The 14,050-nt window shown below is 42.5% G+C and overlaps 1 protein-coding gene across 1 annotated transcript; it reads left to right on the top strand.

The window, feature by feature from the left end:
- Positions 1–4,389: 4,389 nt before the first annotated feature.
- On the top strand, positions 4,390–13,841 carry TCTEX1D1 (Tctex1 domain containing 1). The gene is made up of 5 exons (XM_033151859.1): positions 4,390–4,525; positions 7,195–7,312; positions 9,753–9,844; positions 11,635–11,759; positions 13,242–13,841. Exons 2-5 carry the CDS (start codon positions 7,200–7,202, stop codon positions 13,443–13,445), a joined length of 534 nt encoding a protein of 177 aa, XP_033007750.1. The 5' UTR covers positions 4,390–4,525; positions 7,195–7,199; the 3' UTR covers positions 13,446–13,841.
- Positions 13,842–14,050: the final 209 nt, after the last annotated feature.

Here is a 14,050-nt window from a genome sequence, read left to right as displayed (position 1 = left end):
AAATTTTCTCCAGTGCTCATACTACATATTAAAGCATGTGTCACACCTTTTAAAAATTGTTCCTTGACCCCCAGTTTGCCTTTGGCATAAAAACATCTGATGGAAAGGGATGTGTGTTTTAAGTTTCTGCAGTCTAGGTTCAAAGAAAAGGTCAGTGCTGTTTTTTACTTAGTTATCTTGATCCTGGTTGACATGAAGACTTGAGAGTGAGGGTTGATCCTATCTGTGCTCCCCCCTGCATATGTAGAATGCTACATGCTGCATGAAGTGTACATTTGTAGATCCATACATATGTATGACATACCAATAGTATGGGGCACATGTGACGCTGAGCCTTGCTCTTGTCAGGGACTTAAGTGTTCTAAGGTTCTTAGGATTGTACTTACGACAATCATATTTTAAGGTGTGTTTTTAAGACCCTAGGCACAGCAGATCCATTGTTTTGTTCTGAATTATTTAACTGAGCTGAATACTGTTTTACAGGTAAGCCAAAGCAAGCATCATTAGCTAAGGTATACACATTTTAAAGGCGAATGATGCTACCAAGTGCTTGGAAGCTGAAATCTTACCTGCTCAGATACTTATTTATTAATATCATTCATAAGCCACTTTTCCAAAAATTGGTCCAAATTTGCACACATAGTTAAAACTATGTAACAGGCAAAGTTCTAATTGACTTGATTGGCAAAATACACTTAGTTCAATTGAAGTGGTCAGCTACTAGTTATAGAAATGATATCTCAGAAGAAATATATAAAATCATAACAAAAATACAACCAACTTGTCTTTTCTCTTTTTATACTTAAAATTACCATCCTTAGAATGCAGTACTGGACACGTCTACTCTGAAGTAAGTCATATTAAGTTCAGTGTGGCATGCTCCTAGGTAAGTAGGCATCAGATTGCAGCCTAAAAAAATATTTAGGCCAATGTAGAATAAACATTTTGAGTAACTCTCAGGTGCACCAACATATCCAACAGTTGGGCATCCAAGTTGCATCTCTGATACTCCTCCCCTATTTATTCTATGTGATAAAGAAAAATCAGACCTGAAACTGTTAAAATGGGAAAGAAACATTGTGCTTAGATGTTTGTTTGAACAAAGCAGATTTGGGAGGCATGCAGGGAGAGAAGAGGGAAGTCCTATTGTGGGAGCGGAACTCCACTCACACAATGGCTGCAGTCTGAATCATGACATGGACTAAACTTACCTTTGGGAAGCTGCTCTTATGTGGCCCTAAGTAAGCTACTCTTGAAGCCTAGGAAGACCCTTCCTAAGTGGGACTCCCAAGCATCCTGCTGGTAACAGCAAAAATCCCCAAGAAAAGCTGGTGTAAACACACTTAACTCTTGCATGTACGTAACAGGGTTCTTTTGATATTGATCAATCAACCCTATTGTTAATCATCAACAAGCTGCAAACAAAGAAAGCCACTCTTGACTGACCCTAGTGCAAGTATACTGATGGTACTTTCTGAGCTTCTTCTGGTTGCAAGAGTTAACATGAGCAATCACTACTTTTATCTTTTATAGGAGTAATTTTGAAATGGCTGAATCGTGTTAAAAGGGATCAATATTTTGAAAGAGTCTGACAAGAAAATTGAAATAATTATTTTACTTAAAGATTTCGAGTGACTGTAGTGACAGCTCCTCTGTCCTCTAATTCTTATTCTTCCTCAATTTTTACCTTTACCATAGCTTAACAGGAAAGGCTCCTCTCTGTGTACAACTTTATTAGAAGTTACAGGATATATCTGCATATATAGAGCACTCTGGAAAAAGTTGTGCATTGTTGTTTTTTAACTAAACAAAGTAATGTTATCTCATTCCCGTTTGACATCTACCTGTACTTAGGTGCTGAGTCAGTTCAGTATCACTGCAATGTAGATGTATGTTGGGTTTTTTTTTTATAAGGCATTGTTTAACAAGCTTTTCTTGTTAGATTTTTTTATTTGGAAGCTTACCATGATAACCAAATCACTTCAAATGCAATATGATAATGAATATTTCTTCCCATGGGAAAATCCCAACCTGGGGTCTACACCAGAGCTGGAATTGCTTTCTTGAAAGTTTATGTAAGAGCCGTTTCTAGTGATAATGGACATCTTATGCTGGTCACTATTTTGCTCAATTAGACATGGTTAGAAATTTACAACATCACAAAGCAATTGACCTCTTTTGACCTTTAAGAAAGGATCACTGTTGCTGCTACTGAACTCTTGATTTCAAGGATTAGTGTGATGATGATGTTCAAAGTGTTTACCCATGAGTAGGAATTTCACTATAGGCCAAGCAGTACGTGGAAGTCTAGAATCTGTCTTTTAGTGACATTAACAATGTTTAACATTCATAAATTGTATTTCAAATTAGTATGAATATGGAATACAGCTGTTTTAGCGGTTACCTCCGGTAAAATGGTATTATAAAACTACCGCGTCATTTCTCAACTAGACACTTAAGAATACCACTTATGCTAGTGTCTTAGAAGGGGAGATGGATTTTCAAAATGAAGGAATTGTAGGCACACTTTTTTTTAATTAACTGGCTCAATCAAACTCAAATGCTAAACTCCAATCCTGCCAAACTGTTGTCCACATGTTTTCAAAGGCACTATTGACTTGCATGCAATTAAGCATGTGTATAAGCATTTGCAGGCCTTGGGTCTTAATTCTTAGCTGTGATTTCAACCCTAAAGGAATTTTGAAACCTGAATTAGATTCCCTGGTGTTTTATCAGATATCAAACTATATCATTTTATAATAAATAAAAAACCTTGTGTATAAACTGTTTATAGATATTTGTGGACTTAAAACACATGTATATTTTTAAACATTTTTGTTTAAAAGTCTGGACTTCTCAGCCTACGTGTGCAATGAAATATACTATCCTTTTAGTCTAGTTGGCCCTGTTTACTGCTTAGTCTGTTATGAAAGCTTTGCTGCTAACCTGATGGTCTCAGAGAAAAATTGTAAACTATATAGGTTTGTTGCATCAGAAACACTGCAGCAAAGCTTTATATCTGACCACTGGTAATATGAATGTGTCGTATTGACTTGTTGAAGATAATCATAAAACCACATATTTTCAGTGTTTCTTTCCTTATAGATTAGAATACAAATGTCTATTTTTTTGTAAATAATGATTTTTATAAATGTCTTTCCATCATGATTTCCCCCTAATCATCCATTTCACAAAATCCTGAATATGCAATTATTTATCATACATGATATTATACAAGAAATAGGGTCCCCATTTCAGAACAAAGTTTATTAAATTCTATACATAAGAACAAATTTAAATAAGTTGTACTTGAAATGTGATTTCCCCCCTTGAAAATAAATGACAAATCTAAAAATGTTTTATGTTTGTGCTGAATTATTTTCTCCTAGAAGTCATTTACAATATTTACAGTGCCATTCTATACATGTCTACTAAGAAACAATTATTGTGTTCCATGGAAATTACTCCCAAGTATGCATGTATAGGATTTGGTTGCTGTACATTGAACAGTTCTCTCTTCCCACAGTCTGTTATTTAAAGCAGATCTGAAATGAAGAGATGGATATTGGAGGAAACTGAAAAATGGGAATTTAGGGTTATTATAGCCCCAAAGTCTTCACCATCCTTTCCCAACCTTGTGCTCTCTATATTTTTGGGGGTGTAGTGTTCACTCTCATAATCTGGAGGCCCACAGGTTCTCACCCCTGCACTGGATTATTCTTTTGTTAGCTCATCATTTTATACACAAGTACACTTAAAGGAGCGGGGAAAGCATTTTTATTGCATAGAAAATCTGGCATATTCATCATTGGCTTTCTACACCTAATACATGGGCTGCCACGTGGCATAAGCGCTTATATATTGTAATACCAATACGAGGCTACGACTTTTAATTAGAGCGCTCTCTATTCCTGCACCAAAGTGGATAATCGGGAGTTGGCCTGAAAGGGACCGGCCAGTACAGTAGTAGTAGCATGTAAAACCAGCCACGCAGGAAGCAAGGCAGGGATTTTGCTAAATCTCCGGACCACCAAGGCGCACAGACTGCAGCTCCTGACGACCACAGCGCTTTCCCCACACGGTTCCTTTGGCGAGGTGACTTTCTAGTGCTCCTTTTTAATGACGAGGGCAGCTGCCGACGTTCCTACCCGTGGCAGGACGTGCCTCACAAGACCCCCGAGCCCAACCCCAACGACTGACCGGAGCTGCTCCACTGGCGCGCAGTTACGGTAAAAAGCAAGGCTCCGGGGGGGGGGGGACAGCCAAGGAAAGAAGGGAGCGCGCTGGCGCTGCTGCTGCTGCTGCTGCGCTCCAGGCGCCTCTTCCCGCCCAGCAAAGTTACCTTGGGCAATGTTGGAAGGGGAGACCGGCTCTCCTCCGCCTCTTCCCGCCCATGAGGGCGGAGGCAGCACCGCCACGACCGCCTTCCGCGGCTGCAACAGCCTCCGGGGGGGTGATTAGTCACCCTGGAAACCAGCAACAGCTGCGGCTCTGTCCTGCAGCAGCAAAAGAAGGAAGAGGAAAGGTAAGAACGCGCCGGCGGGAGGCTTGTTGGGACCCCCGAAAACGGGGGTTTCGCCTGGGGCAGTAGAAAGGCGGGAAGCGGAGTGGCCTCCCACCAGCGCGCGCCCCCATTCCGCCAGGGCTCTTGCCCATTCTACCCATTGCGCGGTTACATTCAGAGTAGGCCCACTTAAATTAATGGACGTGACTAACTTAAGTTCGTTGAAACAAAATAATAATAATAATAAATCCTTCCAGTAGCACCTTAGAGACCAACTAAGTTTGTTCTTGGTATGAGCTTTCGTGTGCATGCACACTTCTTCTCCTTAAGTTCGTTGGTTTAAGGTGCACGTACTTCGACTGAGCAACACGCACCCACCCCGGGGATTTGCAGCAGTGGGGATAATCTTCATGTATTGGCTTTCTGCCTCTCCTACCTGTAGTGGAAGGCACAGGGGGCCTTAGCTCTGGTATTTAAAAGAAAGAGAGATGTTAATCTTCATGCTGTAGCTGTGTACAGACGAAGGCTAATTTTATTCTGGAGCCTCCCCGTTCTAATCATCTACATTTGAATATATCTCTCGCCTTTTCTCATTGCCCCACACGAAGTCATTTCTTGGAAGTCCAAGGGACAATACTGAAGAGACACTGCATCTTCCTAAGGAGAGACTAAATGTGCAGGCAGAAGGAAGTTTGTGGACTTGTAATAAATACACACAAAGTGTGCCACAGAGGTGGCTCATGAGTTGCACAAAAGCAGCTGAGGTGGCTGCACTTATTTCTCTTCTCCCCACCCCATTGCAAAGCGGGATGGGCAATTTGTAATTGTTATTTGTTGTTCAAGGTGCCAGCCCGCTTCAGGAGGCCTCAGGCGATCCTTAGCTTACAACAGCAGTAAAGAAAGGACTTGTATTGTTTCTTATGTGTTTGCATGCTTAATGCCAATTTATGAGAAGAATTGGAGGAGGAGGAGGAGGCAAGCCAAATAAATGGTTCAGTTCTTCCAAGTGGCATGCCACTATTCATGAGTAAACTTCGTTCTTCTTTCAGAGGGGTGTATACATTAGTCTGTTACAGCAAAAATTATGGCATTACTTACCATTTTTATAGAATGAGGTTGTGAGAGTAGAATGCATGCATCTTCTGATGTGCAATCTTTGTTGTTGTTCAGTCGTTCAGTCGTGTCCGACTCTTCGTGACCCCATGGACCAGAGCACGCCAGGCACGCCTATCCTTCACTGCCTCTCGCAGTTTGGCCAAACTCATGTTAGTAGCTTCGAGAACACTGTCCAACCATCTCATCCTCTGTCGTCCCCTTCTCCTTGTGCCCTCCATCTTTCCCAACATCAGGGTCTTTTCTAGGGAGTCTTCTCTTCTCATGAGGTGGCCAAAGTACTGGAGCCTCAACTTCAGGATCTGTCCTTCTAGTGAGCACTCGGGGCTGATTTCTTTGAGAATGGATAGGTTTGATCTTCTTGCAGTCCATGGGACTCTCAAGAGTCTCCTCCAGCACCATAATTCAAAAGCATCAATTCTACGGCGATCAGCCTTCTTTATGATGTGCAATCTAGTTTATGAATAATGCCATAATAAATTTGTTGAGACTTTTGGTTGCTTTTTATTTCTGAATAGGGCCTTGCCTTGTCACATTTTTTTGACATTGCATTTATTTACAGTAAGTTGTTTCTTGGAGTATGGAGGACAATGCTGAAAAGATAAAGGTAAAGGGACCCCTGACTATTAGGTCTAGTCGTGTCCGACTCTGGGGTTGCGACGCTCATCTCGCATTAATGACCGAGGGAGCCGGTGTACAGCTTTCAGGTCATGTTCTACCTCCCTTGCCATCAGCAGAATGCCTCTGAATACCAGTTGTTGGGAGTCTCAAGTAGGGAGTTGTGCTCATGTGCTGCTTTGGGGCTTCCCATAGGCATCTGGTTCGCAACTGTGAGAAACAGGATGCTGGACTAGAGAGGCCTTTGGCCTGATCTTGTCAGGACTTACATATGTTCCACAAACAATCCTTCTGAATCGGGCAGCTGTGGCCTCTTTTGTGGCATTAAAAAAATGTTCCACGGCACTTCTCACCCATTTCCAAAGCCTTGCAGCACTTCCAGCATCCTCGGGAACACTTGGAGTGGCTCCTGCTGTTGTGGAAGTGCTCTGTAGGCCTTGGCTGCTTGCTAAGAAGCAACAGTCCCTGAAGGTTTTGCTTGGGTGCCACCTTCTTGAGGAACCTGCAACACCTTGAAGCAGTGGTTCCTCAAAACTTCCTTTGCCTTTCCTGATGGGAAGCAAACCTGGAGCAAGCTAAAGATGCAATTCCCAAAGGAGTAGCCCTCTCTTTGTCGCTTTCCAGCCATTTCCTAAAGCCTCAGAAGATAAATCAACATATCCCAGAATAGGGCACCGAGTGGAGTAAAATTGCTACACTTTTTGCTAATTATATTTAGTTTGTTGACCCTTCCTCCCCCCGATAAAGGAATGATTATTGAAACCATTGAGCCAATACTTAGGGGAGCTCTCCCAATACCTAGGTATAACCACTCATGCTTCCACTTCACAGACTCTGTGCATTTCCAAAGACTCTCGTTACAATACCTTTTGTAAGAGGCATTGCTCTGATACCAGATGCCTACCGGTATATACTTTTAGGTCACGATTATGTTTTAAAAATACATTTCCTGTATCTAGAAAACATGTCGGACACAATGAAGGAAAAAGCGGCCCGCTTGTTAAAGAAAAGAGGCAGCATATCCTCTTTAGGAAGCCATGAAGTCAGGGCGAAAGAATTTTTTGGAAGAAACAAAGAGTGAGTAGCATATTTATCATTTTCTGACTTTTCTTCCCATCAGTTACTCAGTTTCTTTGGAAGACCATTCCATCCGGACAGTATAATAAAATTCAAGCTTTTGCAAATGTCATGCTCAGTTATTCTTTTTCTACATGGGGGTGGCTGGTAATGGGTGGGAATCTGGCTTTCAGCTGTTTTGAACCTAGTGCCTGCCTTAGGTAAATGAAGAGCTGTGTTACGCAAGAGGGCGATAAGGGGCACCCATGCTCCAGATGTAAGAGTAGCAGTCAAGTGGCCTGATGAAAGGGCTAAAAATCAGAACTCACATTTTCTTCACAGCATGTAGTTCTGCCCTAACTGGCCATGCACAAATATTGTGCTGTGTCGTCATATGCTTTGGCACAAGGAGAGATGAAAGGGAAAATGGAAATCTCACTACAGCCAACCAAAGACAACCAACCACACTCTAGGCCACCTCCCAACCTTCCTCACCACCAAGGAAATATAACCAGCGAATAGAAAGAGAACCCACACAAGTGATGCTGACACAAAACCCCATACATACACGAAATAGAATAGAAGCATTACCACCCTACCCCATTCCATGGACCCTCCCTACTCTCCTCTCTTCCTAACCTAATACTGCATGTAACACTAATGTCCCACAACAAATGAAACTGATCTGTAGAAAACACAATTACAGTGGTACCTCTGGTTATGAACTTAATTCGTTCCGGAGGTCTGTTCTTAACCTGAAACTGTTCTTAACTAGAGGTGTGCTTTGCTAATGGGGCCTCTTGCTGCCGTTGCACCGCCAGCAGACGATTTCCGTTCTCATCCTGGGGCAAAGTTCTCAACTTGAGGTAACTCTTCCAGGTTAGTGGAGTTTGTAACCTGAAGCGTTTGTAACCCGAGGTGTTTGTAACTTGAGGTACCACTGTGTTAAAAAAGAGAATGCATGTATTTTTGTAAACAAAGAAATCTTTAATATAAATTATTTTTTAAAAAGAAAGGGAAAATGGAAGGAATGGTAGAGCTTAGAGCAGATGTTGGGAGTCTGGCCTTCCAGAAGTTGCTGAACTACAACTCCATCATCCCTGCCAATTGGCCTTGCTTGCTGTGGCTGATGGGAGTTGCAACATCAGGAAGGCCAATGGTTCCTCACCGGTGACTTGGAATCTAAGATAGTTAGTTGAAGGGGCAGGTAGGAGGAGCATCATTCCTCTGATGGTTTCTAAGCACTTAGGAGGCACTCTGACAAGGATTCCCGGCCATACCTGAAGCAGGAAGTACAGAGTCTCAAGAAGTAGACACTGTGTGCTGCTGCCAATACTAGAGAAAACAGTGGGTGAAGGACAGGGTTGCTACTGGGATGGTGTCTTGCAGTCCCATGGTGTTCCTTTGCTGCTGCAGCACTGGTAAAAGTAAGCTGAGGAGCCACTGCATAACTCCTGCCTGGGTTCCCCACACCTGCTCTCTCTAAGGGCCAAGGTTTCCCTACACTGGGCTTAGAGTCTTACAGACCAAGAGTCTTCTGTAGTCTTGTAGCCCAGCTTCCTTCCATCTTATAGATGGGTTTACTTAGGAACAAGTCACACTAGGTTCAATTGGACCTCCTTGCCTACCCCCTTCAGTAACTGTGTATAGTATTACAGACTTAATAACACTGTCTGAAAATGCCTAGTGTCATTGTGGAAGATGGTTTAAATCATCCAGATGTTTATTTATCTGATTTTTATCCCACCTTTCCTCCAAGGAGCTTAAGGTGGCATTTATTGTTTTTCCCATCCTCATGTTATTCTCACAAGAACCCTGTGAGGTAGGTTGGGCTAAGAGACTGTGACTGGCCCTAGGTCACCTAGCAGCTGAGTGGAGATTTGAAAACAGGTTTCCCAGGTTTCCTAGTCAAACACTCCAAGCACCGCACCACACCACACCAGCTCCAACTTCCATCAGCCCCATTCACCAAGGCCAATGGTCAGTGTGGTGGCAGCTGTAGTCCAACAACATCTGGCGAGCTATAGATTAGCCAGTCCTGCTTTAAACCCTCTTCCAGTGTCTTTGGTGTTGCCTGACTTTGTTCTTATCTCAGAAGTGCTTAAAATTCTCAGACTGTAACTGATGTTGTCTTTCCCTAATTCTTTCCAGTGCCTAAAATGTTGTATATGACAAGTTCAAAGGGATTTAACATATTGCAAATCACTGTTTGGGAAGGGCCTCATACTTGTATTTTAGAGCATTGCTTCGCATACTGAAAATGTTTCTTTGTTTAAGAAGGTTTTCCGTGAGATGTGACCCAATCATATATACAGAATCATAACTCAGTGTCTTCAGGAGCATGACATTGTTATAAATATGTAAAAGATAAATAAAATTAGGTGGGTTTTTTAAAAAAAAAAAATCAATGTAGCTTTCAACAAATCACATTTAATACAATTAGTACTGGGTTCGGTTTCAGCTCCATAAGTACAGTGTCTTACATGGATGAACCTGGCCACCATGATGATATTCTTCGCCCCGGGGTTCAGATGGAAAACACGTACCAGTTGGGTAAGTATCTTACCTTACCCATTTTCTTGCTAATAGTCTAGTCCCACTCTTTGTAGCACTATACAAATAATAAAAGTAATAGTAATTATTATCATCTTTATCATATTTATTTGTTATATTTTATGCCGCTGTTTACATCATTGGAGTCATCCTACAATGAATACATTGCAACTGAGGAACAAACAAGAATAGCAATATGTAACAAATAAACAGTTTAAATCTTAAATCTTTTGTGTACAACAGTAATAGCCTTAGGGCAGACAAAGCATATCCTACTGTTGGTGATTTCTGCAGTGTACAGGCAGTTTATCACCAAACATTCAAGTATAACTATTGTGGTATAATGATCAAATAAATAGGAAAGACTGGAGCTTTTCTTTTTGCTTCGAGGGGGGAAAGCCATAGATGCAGTGTAAATATATAAACTAATTTAGAAAACTGCCCGAGGCAAGCTTCTGCTCATAAGCCTCTTGAGAAGTCACCTGGGCATTCTGCGTGACACAACGCATGAACTATTTTTGGCATGAAACGGCCAAAAGAAAAAAAATTCTTTCCAGTGAGAGATATTCCATGTTAGGAAATGATTCCATATTTGGTGGAGAATAAAATGGAAAACCCTGACCCTGCGTGGAGGTAGCGGCGGCGGCACCTGCTGCCCGTTTCCTGCTGGCCTGGCGGCAGCTGGTTCCATTGCTGCAGCACTGGGCGGGCTGGAGAATGTGGCGGCGGTCTCAGCTGATGCTCTGCTTCGCTTTCCTCTGGGCGCTGGGCATCGCCTACTACATGTACTCGGGTGGCACCGCTGCGCTCGCCGGAGGCGGCAGGAAGTTCTTCTAGTTGCTGTTAACTCATTGAAAATACACTGGGTTAGAACTGGATCGTTGCCTTGTCGTGCCGAAGGGGCTTGAATAACTCAGAGAAACTATGAGCTATGCCGTGCAGGACCACCCAAGATGGAGAGTTTTGACTAAACGTGATCCACCTGGAGAAGGAACTGGCAAGCCACTCCAGTATCCCTCCCAAGAAAATTCCATGGACAAACTCCCTGGAAAAGACCCTGATGTTGGGAAAGATGGAGGGCACAAGGAGAAGGGGACGACAGAGGACGAGATGGTTGGACAGTGTTCTCGAAGCTACCAACATGAGTCTGACCAAACTGCAGGAGGCAGTGGAAGACAGGAGTGTCTGGCGTGATCTGGTCCATGGGGTCACGAAGAGTTGGACACGACTAAATGACTAAACAACAACAAAATGGAAAACTAGAATGCTCAAGCTTTGATATTAAAAAGGTGGATTTATTTGACCAAGTATTTCCCAAAAACATTGTGCTTGAGTACCTTAGGAAATAAGTTATACTTTTGTAGCAATACTTATTTAAACTTAAAGGGGTGGAGGAGTGTCCTTTGTTTATTTAAAAGGTTATAATCTTGTTATTTCATAGTTTGGTAAATTGTAAGTGTTCTTCACAGACACGCCACCTGACAGAAGTTCACAGGCCCCCAGTGGTCCACAGGCTGTAGTGTGGGGGCCCTTGGACTAAGTCAGTGGTGGCCAAACTTGGCCCTCCAGCTGTTTTGGGACTACAATTCCCATCATCCCTGACCACTGGTCCTGTTAGCTAGGGATTATGGGAGTTGTAGTCCAAAAACAGCTGGAGGGCCAGGTTTGGCCACCACTGGACTAAGTCATTGTTTCACTGAGTAAATGTGTGCACAGTTGGTTCCCCCCCCCACTGCCCCTTAATATCACAGCCCTCCAAAATAATGGTGTGAGCTCTCTCTGTGCTCCAGGTCCTGCAAAGTGCTTTCCGGTGGGAACTGTGAATAATATCTTGAAGGATGTGATAACAAGTTATCTTCAAGAGGAAAAATACGAAGCCGAGTTGTGCAGACAAATGACAAAGACCATCTCTGAGGTACACAATTTATTAGTAAAGCAAAGTTGGAAAGTATATTGGAGGTATATCCTATAGAAATCTCTGCAGTGCAGGGGGGGAAACCCTCTGCTCAGAACAGCTTTTGGATACAAGAGTTCAACTTTAGGACCTATGAAGGGATATATTAAGATGTTTGTGTAAGGAGATGATAATCTAGTTAACCTTGTAGGTCAGCTGCTTCTTGGGATAGTTACCACATTGCCCAGCTTATGATTTTGTATCTTGGATATAGTGGTACAGCTAGTTTCCATGTGTGCTGATGCTAACTGAGAAATCTGTTGCTGCATCTTGTGTCAGGAATGTGAGTCTTCTCTGTACTGCATGACGTGCCATTGGTTCTCTCTCTTTCTTTCTCTCTCTCTCAAGTTTTCTGGGTCAAAGAGTGTATTTGAACAAATGCTGGGTGTCTCCCCTTTTGCTTTTTAATCACATCAGCTAGTCCACCTGTTTATGGATATCAAGTGGCACTGGAGTCAGAAGTTGTGGTTTCAAGACAGGCTTGAGCCACACCAGGGTCAACTACGAGACTGAGGGGCTCCTCCTCTATCACTGGGCCCTGGTAGGCTTCTCTAGCTGCAGTAGTAGTGCTATAAGCATCACTGGGCAGCCGTGTCTGGTCACCCTATAACTTTCCCAAAATGCCCTGAATGATGCTTAGTCAGGGGCATCATGATAAATTAAAAGGGTGGCATGATACAGCAGCTTCCCAGTGATGCCAAGTGAGACCAAAATGCATTATCTGCTTCACAAGCACTGGAAATAGATCTATAGATACATATGGCTGTATCCAACGATGCAGCTCCACTCACATAACAGATGTCCTTGTGCACAATTGAACTTCCTCTTCCTCGCCTGTTCCTTCCAGCCCCACATTGGGGGACTCTCCAGAGCAAATTTTCGAGGGACCTACCGTACATAGGGTGCAGAGAGGAATCAGAAGTCACATTGCACAAACCGAACTCAAGATTTTGGTTATATCAAGGAGACTGCCAAAAACTACTTTGTAGTAGTGTTCTGTATTGGGGAGGGAGGCTTAATACTTGAAAACAGGTCACCCACCAATCAATGCCCCTGATGATAAGGAGAATCCCCATTCCCCCACTCACAGCTACCAGAAATGCTAGGGCTGCAATCATATTTACACTGGGATTAAGTTCCATGTAGGACTTGCTTCTGGTAAAGCAACTACAGGAACAAGCTGTGTTGACTACCAGCTAATTTTACAGGACAAAATCCATCCAGTTAAGCACATTCAGTCCCGTGCAGATGTGAAATTGTCTTAAGTTGTTTAAAGTGCAATGCATCACTGGTGTATTTAGATTCCTGCCACTAGAGTAAATTAGTTAAACATTTGAACGGAGCTGTATCTATCTGTAACTATCCTAGGTAGTTTATATTAGTTTACTTATGAGACCATGAATTTAATTTCTCTCCCTCTCTCTCCCCCCCCTTCTCTCTTAGGTAATTAAGGCTCGAATAAAAGACCTGATGATACCAAGGTATAAAATTATTGTGATTATACATATTGGACAACTAGACAAGCAGAGCATGCAGATTGGAAGCAGGTGCCTCTGGGATACTACAAGTGATACTTTTTGCTCATACGCCTTCAAAAATAGATCTCTGTTTGCTCTTGCAAATGTCTTTGCAGTTTACTCCGAGTAGCAATTAAAAGTTCAATATGAAGTCTGTGTGACCAAATAGACAGATACTATTTTTAGGCTGCAATCCTATGTACGCTTACAAGGAAGAAGCTCCATTGAATACAGTGGGTCATTTGTCTGGGTAAACCTGCATAGGATCGCTCTGTATACGTAGACTGGTAGATTTGTTCTTCTCTGTGGGCATGAAGGGTGCTTATTACTCTGAAGATAACAGGTGTTAATACCACTTGTGCAATTCTCATTTCTGGTGTGGAAGTGCAGTGTTTGATCATGTAAACATTCCCAGGGTTGGACTCTGTATCATATTAGTGATATCATAATGGATGTGCATGAGGCCTAATTCATTGTGTTTATGTTCTTGAAAATGTACTGAAATACAGAACCAGTTTACACTTGTCTGTTCTTATCTAGGTGATTTCCTCGAAGTGTGGCCCTTTTGCTTTACGTGTGAACTCTCATTTTTGCATTTGCAGGACGGTGTGTATTATGTCTCCCTTAAAAGGCAATTTCAATCCCACCCTTAACCATACACAATGGGTGATGGTGGTGGTAACTTTCTTAATTTCCCTTTCCGCCCTTTTAAAAGGCTTGATATGGGCTCCACTG

The sequence above is a fragment of the Lacerta agilis genome, chromosome 6, assembly GCF_009819535.1.
Source record: "Lacerta agilis isolate rLacAgi1 chromosome 6, rLacAgi1.pri, whole genome shotgun sequence".
NCBI lineage: Eukaryota > Metazoa > Chordata > Lepidosauria > Squamata > Lacertidae > Lacerta > Lacerta agilis.
This window is presented reverse-complemented; position numbering and strand designations above follow the sequence as displayed.